The sequence below is a fragment of the Genypterus blacodes genome, unplaced genomic scaffold (genome assembly GCF_046128005.1).
Source record: "Genypterus blacodes isolate CSIRO-AG114 ecotype Tasmania unplaced genomic scaffold, CSIRO-AGI_Gbla_v1 ptg000002l_1, whole genome shotgun sequence".
In the NCBI taxonomy this organism is placed as follows: Eukaryota; Metazoa; Chordata; class Actinopteri; order Ophidiiformes; family Ophidiidae; genus Genypterus; species Genypterus blacodes.
Window position 1 is genome coordinate 1,089,614 of NW_027466816.1, and position 15,102 is coordinate 1,104,715.

Genomic DNA, 15,102 nt, shown 5'->3' on the forward strand with positions numbered 1-15,102 from the left:
GAGAGAGACAGACAGGAAGAGACAGAGAAACAAAGAGAGGGAGAGACAAAGACAGACCTCCCAATTCCACTCAGATTTGTACAGTTGAGTATTAATTTGTCACAAACCATTCTGATCATCAGTTCCTCTGCTTTCTGCAAGTTGGATAATTGTGGAGATGTTTGGCGAGTCAAACGGTTGGTCTGCAGTGGAAAATGCAGTGCAGAGAATTGGACATTAAACGTTTGGGTCAAATTAGTCAAAAATGTGGAGTATTTGTTTGGTGTTTATGACGTGTCAGGAAAAACACAGCGTAACACAGAAACATCGGTGAGGTCTCACAGAAACCAGCTGCTGTTGAGAATAACTGAGCGCCAAAAAGACACAGACATAATTGTTTTTCATCTTTTTATTATATATATTTATTTATAATATGTACAGCAAAGAAACACGATCAACCTCAGCAGTGAGACAGACCAACGAAAACAGCCATGAAGTGTGCAAATAACACGCAAACCACAACCCTTTGCCCATTGTTATCATTTCTCCCATCTGTATTCCAACAAGAAGGTCGCAACTGGTCAATTGGTGTCGTGTGGCACCGAAGTATCATACAACTTTCAGGGTTTTACGACTGTGGCCTTAAGAGTTGTATGCTTGGGCCACATCAATGTTACGCTTTAAGTATGTGTAGATGAGAAGTTAGATCTTTTTTTTTCGCATTTGCGACCGACTTAGGAAATGTCTGAATAAAGGTGGGGGGGGGGGAACAGGAAACTAAAGAAACCAAGCAATGTTTTATCAGAATCACATTCATAAGCAAGCCCTGCCCTGCATCTCATTCATCCCTCCCACATCAGATGCCCCGCCCACTTAAGCCCTGTCCCTGGGTTATACTTCAATGGACCACACAGTAATAATGATAAAAATAAAATCAATAGAATATAGAGCAAAAACATTCAGAAGAAATAAAAAGTGGACTTAGTCATCAAAGCGCAAAGTGTCCAGTGTGCATATCGTCTTTTTGTAGGTGAGCTGGGGGGGACAAGTTCAATGCGATTGGTCACTCTGTAACACGTGTTCATTGGGTTTTGCGCATCTCAACTCAACCAATCACAAAGGGTTGCACCTCATGAACGGTCCCCTGGCTCACCTACTAAAAGAAAATAATGAAAGTGTGTGAAGTTTCAAATCATTGCTCGTTCGGCATCAACTCAAGTGAGATGGGCAGAGCGCTGGGATTCACCAACAAGTCAAAGACACTCAGGAATGACGCACGCACTCACACCTGGACACCCATTTCCTTTTCTCAATCTCGCTGACCGCAACATCAATGTTCCACTTTTTTACCAGAGCTGAAAAAAGGGGAAAGCAGATCAGCTTCAACCAACACAAAGGCCAACACACGATTCTGATCCTCACGCCACAGTGAGTTTCGCAAAGTACAGATACTTCACTACTAAGACGAAGTTAAGCTAAATGAATTATTTTGAGTGAATTTAACTTTAAACAAAGTCATTTCTGAACTTGATACTACTCTGATTTTGTGGCACTTCATCCACCCCTGGTGTTAAGCGACGACACATCATGTGCAGTCATTGAGACAGCATGTGGCAGAGTAAGTGTGTAAAGCAAGCAAAGCCCGATGGAAATCGCGTAATCTGCACGGAGAAGCTGGAGGACTTCGTCGGGTGGAGATGACACCTGGGAGTTCATATCCGGTCAACAACTAAGACCAGTCAGTCCCTTGACCTCCAGATGCTCCGACGGACCGGAATGTGCACAAAGCAGCTACCAATCACCTTCCACGTCTTCCTGTGATGTAAGAACAAACTGTGTTAAAACCTAAAACTACGGTTCACAAGGCCAAAAGACGGAGGACGACACCTTTTCCTGAGGACAGAACCATATTCAGCAGTTTACAGGCCCGAATGTGACTTCAGTACAGCATGTTTCTTACGTGAACATGTAAGAACCCAGTAATGTGTTTAGATCGCTCCACATCCACAAGGATTCTGTGTGCAAGACTCAACTCGACAAAACTCAACCTGACGGTCCATGGCGGGTCAGTTGCATGCCAGCTGGTCAGGTTGAGTCCATCTGACTCTGAGTTCCCGACTGTTCCCAAACTCTGTCAGATGGACTCAACCCTGACGCCTCAACTTGAATCTCGGGGGTGACTAAATAAGCAGAAACCAGAAACGCAGAGAGGCCACAGGAAAACCGTGAACAGACTGAAAAGAAGCGTCTCACCACCGCATCAAACTCAGGGAAGGGAAGCTGCATTAGGACCCTGCAGACACCCAACACTCACGCCACATCTCCACCCAGCTTCATCTGCCAACGAGCAAGAGACAAACCCGCCTGAACATAAGCAAACCTTACAGCTCGTATTCATCACAAAAACAAAAGGAAATAAAACCATCACATCAGTAATAAGAAGAAATTTAAGAGATCAAATAAGATCAATGTGAGATATTGCCATCATTCTTCACAGGAAGTGAGGCTGTGCGTGGTCGCCCCCGGCCCTCTCCCACGCCTCTTTGTGTCATTCCAGTATTTCACATTTTTACAATTTTACCTTTTTCATACAATATTCGTACTACAAAACAGTGAAGATGACATAAGCCGTGAGTCCATCTAGGGAGCGAATATGTGAAATAACAAAAGAAATTGCAAATCAATCAGCCAAGTACAAACCACTGAAACGTCTTCTGTGAAACTTCTGTCACTACGCAACACGCCTGCAGGTTTATTTGCTGCAAAATTCTGCTTCAGTGCTGCACTTTATTGCTTGAAATAATCAAATAATGTACAGTCGTTTTCGCCTCATATACTGTATTCAAAAAGGTTTTGATTTCGTCCACTGATAAAACGTTTCCTACGTCCAAGATATCAGCCGGAATCGCTGTTCGCGTGACTTTTAACCACTTCTAGCAAGCGTATAAAGTTTTGTGCACATTTTGAAAGATTTATTGGAGATAAGCTATATTCATGAAGCATTTTGTATTCCATATGGTAAAGTTTGAGTAAGAACAGTCGGATGGAAACATAGCTAGCGCACATTACCAAACCAAAATTCGTAACCATTTTAGACCACAGAGGAAATTCTGGTGGTGACTGCGATTTGTTGTGTTGCTTAGCTCCACCAGCCATAAACTAAATAACCAAATACATGTGTGAAAGCAACCTAATGCTGCATTTGAATGCTGTTTGAGATTGAAAAATATGAATATAAGAACAATAAGATTGCAAACAGAACAAAATTGTATTTCTTATGCTACACAACCTGGTGCCATTCCGTTCTTGTTCTTACAGAAGAGACGCTGAAGTGAAACCACTCACTGCATTTCTTTACCTGAAGGAACAAAAGCAGTTACAATCTTCTGCACCTTCATGTTTACACTTGGACATTTGGTATTCACCACTTTCTGATCAAAACTTGAACGCAACATTAATGTCCTCATGGACCAGGAACCTTCTGAACACCAAGATGTGAACAGATTTGTTAAGTGGAATCTTAACTAAATCTGAACATATTCGTTTCTCCAGAAGAACAAACACTACATTTGAACCTACACCCACTTGTCCTCTTTGTCGCTCCAATCACCAAACCCTGGATGAATGAACCATCTCTAAGTCCCTCTTCAGGCCTCTTGTCTGGCTGTTTCGACTTCTCAATCCCACCGTTTGCTGGCCCGAAGACTGGAGGTCAGAGGTTGGGGGTGGGGTGGGGTGGGGGGTGGGTGGGGGTGGGGGGTGTTAGCGGGCTGGGTTTGGGTTAGCGTGTTGTTTGGTGGGGTGAGGAGGAGGAGGACGAGGCTGACTTCAGTGGTGAGGTTGGAAGAAGATGTTTGGGTGAAGGTGGGGCTCTTTAGCAGCAGCCCCCTCCAGACTGCCTGACTGGGGTGCTTTCGATTTTTAAGTTGGGCTTATCGCCGCCGGCAGTTGCTCCGGGGCCCATACGCTTCTTGATCTCGGCAGCCATGGTCATGAAGGCTTGCTCCACGTTGGTGGCGTCCTTCGCACTCGTCTCCAGGAAGGGAACGGCCAAAGAATCTGCAAACTCCTGCCACAAGAGAGAGAAGAAAGCTAACAGTTAAGAAAATGTTTGTGTCCAATGAAGGTCTAAATAGTTTGTTTAGTGTGTTCATTCTCAGCTAGCTGCAAACTACCATCGCCTTCTTGTTGAACAAGAAGAAATCGTGCCAGGGCTTCAAACGGGAAACATGTCAACATCCTGAAAGATATTCACTACGTCGCATTTCACAATAAATGTAAATATGCTATTTAACTTTAAGTCTAAACAGGCTGCTACTATGTTGCAACGCAGAGTGACATTTTTTCTCTGTGGAAGCTTGTATTTCGTAAGTCCATTTCAGATGAATGCACCTTGGCCGTTGTGTAGTCCACCACTTTCTTAGTTGTCAGGTCACACTTGTTTCCCACCAGAAGCTTGTTTACATTTTCGCTGGCGTAGCGGTCGATTTCCTGTAGCCACTGCTTGATGTTGTTATAGGACTCCTGCAGAAACACAAAGAGAAGAGCAAAAGCCACATTTAGCTCGCTCACAATCCGATGCTCGGTGGGTTTCCATTCTAGGTTTTGTGCAAATCAGAGGCCCATTTTTTCTTCTTCCAAGGCTAAGTTAAGTTTGAGAGAACAAACAACAGATGTACATACAACTTGCATGTACAACCTTACCTGATCCGTCACATCGTACACCACAATGATGCCGTGGGCTCCGCGGTAGTAACTGGAGGTGATGGTTCGAAACCTTTCCTGGCCTGCGGTGTCCCACTAAGAAACCAGGGTGAGGACAGAGGAAAGGTTCAGCAGCAACAAAGAACACATATGACCCCTGACCTAAACATAAAGGTGTGGTCTTTTCTGTTTTTACTACTCATTACGTTATTTGGTCTTGGCTGTTGTGCTGTGCTTGTGGTTTCGTGTCAACAACCAAGTGAGGGTTACTAAAGGGAGACGTTCATCCACCGAAAAAACAACTGACGTCCTCCAACGCATCACACATCACAGAAATAAGCAACAACCTTTCAACCAGTACTGTCAGTGGTGATCAATGCACTGATCAATTGCTCATTGTCACTGGTCCCTTGATCCTGAGGTGAGGTTATGAGGTCCTGATAAAAAACAGTGTGTCAAACACGTGTGTGTGTGTGGTGTGTGTGTGTGTGTGTGTGTGTGTGTGTGTGTGTGTGTGTGTGTGTGTGTGTGTGTGTGTGTGTGTGTGTATGTGTGTTTGTTAAGCACCTGTGTGTCTTTGTAAAGGCACTGCCTGTTCAATCAAATAAAACAGGATCCAGTTCCACCTTTTACACACACACACACACACACACACACACACACACACACACACACACACACACAGGACGCACGCACGCATACACTTGGATAATGATGCTCGACACTAAGCGCAATCAAGTCTTCCTTTAGTATTTTATTCTGCAATGTTCTTCACCCTCACAACTCTTTGCTGGGCTGACATGAGGAACCCAACTAGCTGCAGATGCTACTATGAATTTCAGACCGGCAGGCACACACGCAGACAGACAGAGAGAGAGACAGGTAGACATAGAGACAGGCAGACAGACTCACAATCTGCAGTTTAATGGTTTTGCCATCCAGCTCGATGGTGCGGATCTTGAAGTCCACCCCTATGGTGCTGATGTAGCTCTCTGTGTAGGTGTCGTCCTGCAAAATGAAAGGAAACAGGAGCAGATCAGAACCAGAACGAGCAAAAACACAAAAAAGACGTACACGTGGGGGAAATGTATGGCCTCGTCCTGCTTCGTTCAACCACGCCCATAAGACATGAGAAACCCACTGTGTTCATACGTTTGCAGAGTGTTCTCAATGACCAAGGTGTGCCAAAAAACCAGCTGGTTCAAGGAATTTAAATCACAGCCACATTCACTCATATATTATATATATATATATTTGACCAATCGCTCAGCGGACATGTTGGGCGGAGTTACTTACAGCAAAGCGAAGAAGCAGGCAGGACTTTCCCACACCGGAATCTCCGATGAGCAGGAGCTTGAAGAGATAATCACTGAAACCCAAACAGGTGAGAGCAGGTACCACACATTACTTTCTTCACACTATGCAGAACAGTTACAGCGTCCAAACTGCAACAAGAAATCTAACCACTTATAGAAACAACAGGCAGCGAGGAAAACATCACATGGAGGCCCAGGCCCAGGCCCAGGCAGGTGTGGTTGCCCAATTTCTGAGCTATTCTTGTGTGGGGTGAAACCACCTGACACCTGATCAGATTACATGTAAACACATAAACAGTGCCTCCCCAACTGCTCCCAGTATAGATATTGATATTATATATTTAGATTCATGTTAAAAGCCTAAAGCTTGATCACTTTTAACACTGTAAAAAGTCAAATCTGACATCATGTTGATGTTTGAAACAATACGGGTCAGTTGAAAGACTACAGACCTAAAAGAGAACAACAAATATTTACACAGATACAACTGACAGAGATACAACCAGCACGAATTCAGAGATAAAGAGAGTTCATAAAGGTTTGAAAAAAAAACGGCCTGAAGTTTTAAGAGCTTCGGGGTCAATCGGAACTACAGTCTACAACTACAGTCAGGTCCTTCACGGTCCTTAGTTCGGTTCGTGCTTCCACTGACAATCCGGAGCGAAACAGAAACAACGCTCACGTGAGAGCACGCGCTCTGCTCATTGGGCCTACGTATCTAGGGCCTGTTCGGTCCAGACGGAGGCATTAGACGCTATTTAGGACATTATTATTGTTATTATTACTATGAAGTCACTGACGCGGTGAGGCACGAGCGAGCCGTCAGCTGATGTTCAGAGGAAACTGTCCGCGCCCTGCTAATGTTAGCCATGACAGATAACACAGTGAAGCTAGCCCATATGTTAACAAAACAACGTTGCAAACACAATAATAGTAATACATGTAGGGCAAAAACGCGCAGTGAGCACCGTGTGGTTCACTGATACTCACTATTCTGGGTTCATGGCTCCGGGCTGGACGTGTTTTTCCTTCCTCCTCCTCCGGCTAAAGATGACTCGTAGGTCCGGTATCCAAGGCACTTAAATGTCCGCTTTTCCGTCTGCGTCACCGCTCCTCTGCTGCTACGCTGCGCTGGGCCTTTATAACGTCATACAAGCTAAAATCTCGCGGACATAACAAGAGTTTACGCGACTAATTACAGTATTTTGTACTCCTTTTGCTCCTATTCTGTGTCTGCTGTTCGCTAGAGATACAAGATGGCTGCGCAGGTGCGGTAGTGACGTAGGATGACGTGGCAGAGCTGACCGAATGCATGCTGGGACTTGTAGTTTTTTTAACACACCAAACAGCCAAGCTCATTTCAACTATTAATGCCATTGAGTCGTGAAAAAAACACTTATCGTATTTTGAGAATAAACGCGAAAGGTCATAAAAAAAATAAAGTTGTAATAATTCAGGGACAATCTTGAGAATAATTTTTTTTTTAGAAGAAGAAATAATATCCTAATATTTACTTTCAGAACATTTCATCTGCTCAAAATATTAACAGAGGCCCTAATACTCAATTGTAAAGATACAGTATAATTACTTTTATATAAAAGGTAAATAGAATGGAGCACTTTTCCCAGTGCTCACTGTATATGTAACAATAAACAAGAAAAACAATACATACAGTGCTGGTCAAGCTATTTTGACATTGGAGTTTTTCAAGCTGCTAGTGACTTAAAGCAGCTGAATGAAAACCCTGTTTACAAATTATCATCTCCTTTAACCCCTGAATCACTTTTGATAAACAGTAGGTAACCCTCCTCTTCTTCCTCATCCTCATCTTTGCATGCACCAGCACCCATGGGTGCAGGCAGGTAGACGTTCCCCAACTTTTCTTCAAAGTCTATGTGTGGATCCAGAGGGAGAGCCGAGGCAGCGGCCTCCAGGCCCTGGTTGATGTAGCAGACCTCCAGGCTGGGCTCCAGCACCGGAAGCTCTGACAGAAGACCTTTCAGTGTCTTACCCAGGTCTCTGAAGTCAGGCCTCCGAGCCGGATCCTGGTCCCAGCAGGTCCGCATCACTGCATAGCTGAGCGGGGGACCAGTGGTAAATATACTTATTTATACAAAATTAAATAAACAGAATGTTTTATATATGTGTATGTAGGTACGCATCACATCATTTATTAATATCAACCTTTACTGTTTCTGACCCATATTCTGACAAGAATAGGTGAATTGAGGTCATGTGAAACAAAATTGTTGTACTTCTTTCTCAGTTTTGTATGAATATGGTCGTGAAGCTGTAAGTTCAGGTTACAAAACCCCAAAAATATTCAAATTATCAGTATCTATTTGATTGATTGACCTGTATGTACATGACGTGGTTCCTCCACGTTCCTCCTTCAGATTTTATCACATGTAAACCAGACGCAAAAATGCAGAATGTTACCACAAAGGCGGAGCATTTTAGCATTTTGGCATTTGGCACCTCTGTGAATGTTTCAGTTCCCCACAGTTTTCCACCATCACGTCATAGTGTCACTATCCTCTTCTGATACACTCACAAATATGTCACTGTTACTCTGCTGCCCTATCAGTGAAAAACAGAGCCTGAACACTGAACACACAGTGTCCTCCGCTCTCTGTGTGCTGGGGAGGTGCGTTTGTTTGATCGCTGGTCACTGAAAGAGTTAAAATGACAGGAACTCACACTCTGTGGTCACAGTCCTCTGGCTGTTTGAGCCTGTGTCCAGACAGGAGCAGATCCAGCACCTCCTGGTTGTGGACACCAGGATAGGGAGTCCTCCCACCAGACATGATCTCCCACATGGTTACGCCGAACGACCACTAAGAGGACAGAGAAGTCAGACACAGTTTGTGTGATACTTATAGATACATATACTGTAAATATACATTGCTAGATAGCTGTATGGGGGGGTGTAAGATTCAGTGCTTAAAAGTATCATTTCAAAATCAGTCATTTTCAAACTATTGTTTTTGTTCTGGATGAAGTGGACACCTTCAGAGGGAAAAACTCACCACATCAGTCTTGGTGGTGTAGATGGACTCGGACACGCTCTCTATGGCCATCCACTTAATGGGCACTCTGATGGAGACTCTCTGACGGTAATAATCGCTGCTTTGCTTTGACAGACCAAAGTCGGCCACACACACCCGGAGGTTATCACCGAGCCTGCCAGACAAACACATCAGTTAATCGAGGAACCAATCAAGAAATTCTTGACCAAATGATCTTGTTATCATTCACTAAACAGCTTAATGTACTTTCACCAGTGTGGTGAACTTGGTGGAGACTTGACTTGGCTTTGGGTCTTGGTGTGTGTACGTATGAATGTGTTTTGTGTTTCAGGTTCCTAGTTGGGTGGAGCTACATAAGTTCTAGCTGGGAGCACCTGGCCAGTGTTCCTGATATGAAAACCTGCCTGCTCAGTCCTCAGGGTGTTTACCAACCTGCAGAAAGCACCATTATTTCCTTTGCATGTCCTTTGTTTATAATTTCCTTAAGCTGATTGTTAATTTGCTCACGCCTATTTTGCCTTTTGTTGTGACCTCTGAGCTGGTTATAATATTATTGAATACTGATTTGTGAGGCCTGTGTCTCTGTCTGTCTGTCTGTCTGTCTTCTATGAACAAGGAGTCGTTGATGTCTAGCTTTGACTCTGTCGCCCTCTAGCGGACTCACATGCAGTTGCGTGCAGCCAAGTCCCTGTGCAGAAGCCCCACAGAGCTCAGATACTCCATTCCTGCTGAGATGTCCACCATGAAGCGCAGCAGAGTCTGGACGGGCACAAACTAAGACAGAGGGCAGATACAAATAGTCAGAAAAGTACTGAGATGAAAATTATAATGAGTAACAGCACCTGAAAAGCACCTGAAAATACTCGGTTCCATGTATGGTTCACTAATCAAAGGCATACACATACATTTGTTGACCTCCAGCTTTAGATATCTCACCATAGGAATGTCGCCGTAGCGTGTGGCGATGAGGAAACGCCGCAGGTCTCCATGCTTCATGAAAGGCAGAATGACCAGAGGAACAGGAAGAGGGGAATCTTGCTCTCTCTGTACAGTGACCCCTAGAGGTCACACACACACACACACACACACACACACACACACACACACACCAAGGTGATTTTAGTTCCATTTCTTTTCATGAAGGGAATTCTAGGTTTCCTGAAATAGAGACCATGACTTATGACAAATGAAATAGAAAGAGAGGTAGTCACTCTCCTTACTCAGAAATGAGGGACACATGAACAGAGAGGCAAAGCGGTAAACAGAGCTTCTCTACTCTGGACCAGGCTGCTAATAACCACTACAACTCCAACAACAAAGGTCACATTTACACAAAGACAAACATTTTGGTTTTTGCTGCTAAATCAAATGAGATGCTGACTGCAAGAGTGAGCTCAGTAAAACAAGAAGTATGCAGACGAGATGAAGATGGAGTGAAGGTGTTGAGTCATGTGTGATGGGTTACCGAGTAGTTTGACCACGTTAACGTGATCAAAGTGCTTCATTGTCTCTGCCTCGGTCAGGAAGTCATGTAAATCCGCCTGACTGTGGATTCCCACTGGATGAGAAAGAAAACCCCAGGAGTGAGAAATCCACTGAAGAGTTTCAATGGAAATTAGTAAATATACACAGTAGTGGAGTTTGAGGTTCTCTTTGGGAGTGACAAGGATGGATAGGATCATGAATGAGTACATAAGAGGGACGGCACATGTTAGATGTTTTGGAGATAAAGTCAGAGAGGCCAGACTGAGATGGTTTGGACATATACAGAGGAGGGATAGTGAATTTATTGGGAAAAGGATGCTAAGGTGGGAACTTCCAGGCAGGAGGCCTAGAGGAAGACCAAAGAAGAGATATATGGATGTAGTGAAGGAGGATATGAGGTTAGTTGGTGTAACAGAAGAGAATGCAGAGGATAGGGGTGGATGGAGACGGATGACTTGCTGTGGCGACCCCTGAAGGGAGCAGCCAAAAGGAAAAGAAGAAGAGTGATGTGCAAACCTCTCATGGTCTTCACAGCCACCTTCATGTCCAGGCCTTCCTGTGGTGTGAAGACGCCTTCATATACTGAGCCAAACTCTCCTTCGCCATCAGAAAGAATGAATCAACGTTAGCAGTCATTCATTCAGTCTGAGTGAAAGCCTTTAGTGTCTAATCCATACTGTGAGGCCATATATGTATTATGAGGTCATTAACTCAGTACATCAGTAACAGAGTTGGATGATGGATTAGCTCGGTCATGTAGACAGCCAGCTAGTGATGAGGGTGACCTGACCTTTGCCGAGCTCTTTGCCCAGGGTGAGTGTGTTTCGCTCTACCAGCACCTCCTTCAGACTGTCCAGCAGTCTGGGCCCGAGCCCCTCCAGCAGCTGGAGCACGCTGTCTGCATCTGGAGCAAACAGGAAGTCACAGGATTTATTCATTCTTGTTAAAGGAAATCTATTTGTTTTCCACTGTGCTACCTTGTGACATGTACAATTGTGCACAAAGCACCTCAAAGCTGAACTTGACTACTAGTGGACAATAAAGGTAGAAATATCTGGTTGGTGCAGAAGTGCAATTTGCTCACGTGACTGACCAATCACATCCTACTTGTCAGAATACTGGCGATAAAATGCACTTCCTGTTTCTGAAAGAAACGCCGAATTGACCAATCAGTGTGTGGGAATTTAATGTTTACCGTTGGTCTGCAGTGATTCTAGGCCCTCATGGCGTCGAAAGGGAATGCCAGGGTTCATCGGCAGAAGTTCTACTTCCTGTTCACACCTTTATGCACACACATAATGCATAATATGGATTTATCATTCTTACACCTGCATTTACAGAAACGGATGTCCTGTTAAAATGCTGAGTCCCCCTCACCTGAGTCTGGTGAAGGTTGGACGCAGGGTACAAACGGCGACAGAAATCACAATGAAGACCAGCAGGCCTCCACATAGAACAATGACACTGGCCATCAGCCACACAGAGCGCCTGTGCTGAGGAAACGGCGTCACCTCAGTGGGGTTTGAGGTCACAATCACAGGAACTTTCACTGGAAGATTTCAAATATGACGTAGAAATTAACAGAAATTGCGACGCTTTCTTCAGACAATGAAGGGATATTGGGCTACACGTGAAATACACTTGACATGACTTCAGTAATGCAGATGAGCTCCACATACATCTGTGAATGGTCACGGAGGCGCTGGATGACAGCGACGCCCCCTGCTGCGTGGACAGAGCGTTCCAGGCCTGCACAGAGAACATGTAGTTGTGTTGTGGGTTCAGTCCCATTATGCTGACCACCGTTCTGCCGAGTCCTTCCGACACGAGAACAACTTCCTCCCCACACCGCCCCCACGCCACCGCGGCCTCAGCTTCCTTCTCCAAACATTTGATGTCGTACGTCACTTCCTCTCTGCCACCGCGGTCATGAGGAGGCTCCCACAGCAGGGTCAGTGCCGAGTCGTTGTGGCGACGCACGGTGACGTCCACAGGGGCGGAGGGTGGCTCTGAGGACCACATGGGTGCACGTTAACCCTCACATACACTTTAGATGTACAACAGTAAAAACACTATAAGTTAGATTCTGTTGTCAAAATCATCATCATCATCATCATCATCATCAAACTGATGTATGTCTGTGTGTCTTACTGGTGCAGCCCAGGTAATAGGGGTCAGAGGTCAGGCGGCCGAAGCCCTGCAGACAGTCGCATGTCTCCGCCGCCTCCCCATGCGTTCTGCTGTTCGGTGGACACACCCGGCAGCCTCCGCTCTCATTGGCTGCTTTGTAGTGGCCCATCCTACAGGCTGTAACCAAGGAAACGTCACTGCATTTATGTGCCCACCACACTTAACAAATCAAGGCAAACATTAAGCCACACACACGCATGGAACCTGCTGCTCTCTGAGTATACGAGATGTGTTGCATAAGGGCAGTATGAGGGAGTCTGTCCTCAGAGGCTTCATACTGCCCTGAAGAAATATGCACCAGGTTCAAATGTTTATGTCTGGAAAGTGTCTGTTTGTTTGCCTGCTTGTTGTTTGATTTCTTAAGTTCCACTCTGATTTTTTATGGTGAAATGTGCAGACTGCTGCACTTCTGGTCTTATTTTGAGCCATGAATCACAGTTTTCATGAAACACGCAGGAACTCTACTCTACTGAACTAAAAACAGAATAAGGAACAAATCGAAGAGAGAGAGGAAGTGAAAGCAGGAGAAGAGACCGAGCAGCAGAGGAGGACAAGAGGCAAAAGTGAGGAACCACCGCGGCTGCTTTCTGTATATAAAAAGTACAAGATAACTCAATTATTCCTCCCCGTACCTTGACAGGTGTCACCGCTGAGTTCATGTCCTGGTCTGCAGTCACAGCCCCCCCGCTGGGGCCCCCACGTGCCATCCATCCGGCACTGTCTCACAGGCTGGAAAACCTCCGTGGCCCCTTCCACACAGGAGCCCCTCTGGGGCCCCGAGCCGGCCCCCAACCCCTCAAACCTGACAAGGTCCTGCACAGATCCAGGGCACCTCCTGTAAAATAGTCTGATAGACACTACAAACACACAGGTTCCTGTGTAGGAGAAGCCGACATGGAAGCCCTGCATGCTGACGGTGCCCAGGCTCAGGGCCAGACTGCGGTTCAGGTAGCTGGAAATCTGGTTTTGCCCCACTGAAGAAGGGAACGGATTGGAGGTCTGGAGGTCCAGGACTTTCCCCCCTTGTCTGAAAGCAGTGACAGGCGAGTCTGAGTCAAACAGGTAAACCTGCAGGGGGCTGGACAGCCCGGACGGCTCTGCCTCCTGAGCGAAGACGATGTCCAGCAGCAGATGGTGGGCGTCTTTACGCTCCATCCATTGACTTAAGAGAGTCCTGGGTCGGCTGTGGGAACAGGCCTGGTACACTGGGATGGTGTCCTGCCAGTCTGGGGCTAATCTCAGCGGGACTTTAGTCCACTGCAGACAGGAAAGATCAAAGCTGGAGCCCAAACAGAAGAAAGACGCAGCACCATGCAGTCGATGTCTTCATATATTATATTCTAATATAAAATAATATTATATACATATACATCTTCATGTCTTTAAGTCATGTTGTTTTTTTGATGACATTAGAACATTAAAGTATAAAGTGATGATTTCTGACCTGGTTCCTGGGTTCAGACGTCCACCTCAGTCTGCTGTGTGAGTCCGAGTGAAAAATTTCGACTGCACAGAGACAAAACGTTTATTCTCATGAAGGCCTTGGATGACCTCTGACCCCTCTGTGTAAACACGATCCCACCTTTGCATTAACAACTTACAGTGTCAAGGCTCTGAAACAATAACCAGAAATGTCCTCACCGTCCTCTGCGTCACAGCCCCGGCAGGTCCACAGCAGCAGGATCACAGCCCCGACAGACCACATGGTCCTGGGCTCGGACGCAAAGCCAGAGGAGTCAGATCAGCCTGGCAGAGGATCAGGGTCGGATCCCAGAGTGTTTACAAGGAGGAATGTTGTAACTACATTCGGATATCCTCCTCTGCGGACACGCCCCCCCCCCTTTTCTGCTCTACTGACTAACTCATTACAGCTGCTGCTGCAACTTTTAATAGTAATAAAGCCCTTTGAGACATTATGTGATATTGAGCTGTACAAATAAATTACTAAAAATTTGATTTCAATACTACTTATTTACTACCACCCTAATGATTTGGGGCCCTGAAGCATATTGGGCCCCTTTCTCAGTCTTTATCTGGGAGGAAAAAAACAAGCTCCTTTTTTTCTATTTTTAATTATTTCTTATTTTGCATTCCTGATGAAAAATCTATCAAACGTGTTATTTTTCTTCTTTTTATTTGTGTATTAATTTGTGAATTAAAAAACAAATAAAGGTTTGACATCTAAACACCAAAAGTCAAACTGAGATGACTGGACTGAGGGTAAAGATGATTCAAATGTTAATTTTCATTTTATCATTTTACCCTCTAAGTGCAAGTAGCTTAGAAATGAAGCATTATTCAAGTGTCAGTAACCCAAGTTGGTCCAACACAAGGCCCTGGTGCCTCATGAGGTCAGGTCTGGTGTTAGTCCTAAATTGAGCAACAATTCTCACTTCCTC

At 45.1% G+C, this 15,102-nt stretch overlaps 2 protein-coding genes across 4 annotated transcripts; both read right to left on the bottom strand.

The window, feature by feature from the left end:
• Positions 1–373: 373 nt before the first annotated feature.
• rab1ba (zRAB1B, member RAS oncogene family a) lies at positions 374–7,360 on the bottom strand. The gene is made up of 6 exons (XM_076147316.1): positions 6,990–7,360; positions 5,980–6,052; positions 5,596–5,691; positions 4,684–4,779; positions 4,372–4,503; positions 374–4,048 (listed from the first exon to the last, which is right to left on the bottom strand). Exons 1-6 carry the CDS (start codon positions 7,001–7,003, stop codon positions 3,854–3,856), a joined length of 606 nt encoding a protein of 201 aa, XP_076003431.1. The 5' UTR covers positions 7,004–7,360; the 3' UTR covers positions 374–3,853.
• Positions 7,361–7,481: 121 nt separating this feature from the next.
• Positions 7,482–14,999, bottom strand: LOC142996119 (tyrosine-protein kinase receptor TYRO3). Of its 3 annotated transcripts, none has more exons than XM_076147045.1 (15): positions 14,345–14,999; positions 14,148–14,209; positions 13,336–13,960; positions 12,665–12,820; positions 12,193–12,522; positions 11,891–12,062; positions 11,709–11,794; positions 11,304–11,417; positions 11,030–11,110; positions 10,494–10,586; positions 9,965–10,086; positions 9,693–9,802; positions 9,029–9,182; positions 8,700–8,836; positions 7,482–8,075 (listed from the first exon to the last, which is right to left on the bottom strand). In XM_076147045.1, exons 1-15 carry the CDS (start codon positions 14,406–14,408, stop codon positions 7,748–7,750), a joined length of 2,634 nt encoding a protein of 877 aa, XP_076003160.1. In that variant the 5' UTR covers positions 14,409–14,999; the 3' UTR covers positions 7,482–7,747. The 3 variants fall into 3 exon arrangements, with proteins under 3 accessions (XP_076003160.1, XP_076003311.1, XP_076003228.1); XM_076147196.1 differs by having other exon boundaries at positions 13,336–13,982; positions 14,305–14,386; XM_076147113.1 differs by having other exon boundaries at positions 13,336–13,982; positions 14,345–14,371.
• Positions 15,000–15,102: the final 103 nt, after the last annotated feature.

Bases quoted from the DNA above. Each gene is read 5' to 3' on its own strand.
- LOC142996119 (XM_076147045.1), bottom strand. From the start codon at position 14,408: ATGTGGTCTGTCGGGGCTGTGATCCTGCTGCTGTGGACCTGCCGGGGC. The intron at 10,587-11,029 runs GTTTGCACATCA...TTTCTCATCCAG, and splicing joins GGCTGTGAAGACCATGAGAG to TGGGAATCCACAGTCAGGCG. The intron at 8,837-9,028 runs GTGAGTTTTTCC...CTGTCCTCTTAG, and splicing joins ACACCACCAAGACTGATGTG to TGGTCGTTCGGCGTAACCAT.
- rab1ba (XM_076147316.1), bottom strand. The intron at 5,692-5,979 runs GTAAGTAACTCC...TTCATTTTGCAG, and splicing joins GCCTGCTTCTTCGCTTTGCT to GACGACACCTACACAGAGAG. The intron at 4,049-4,371 runs GTGCATTCATCT...CTCTTGTGGCAG, and splicing joins TGGACTACACAACGGCCAAG to GAGTTTGCAGATTCTTTGGC.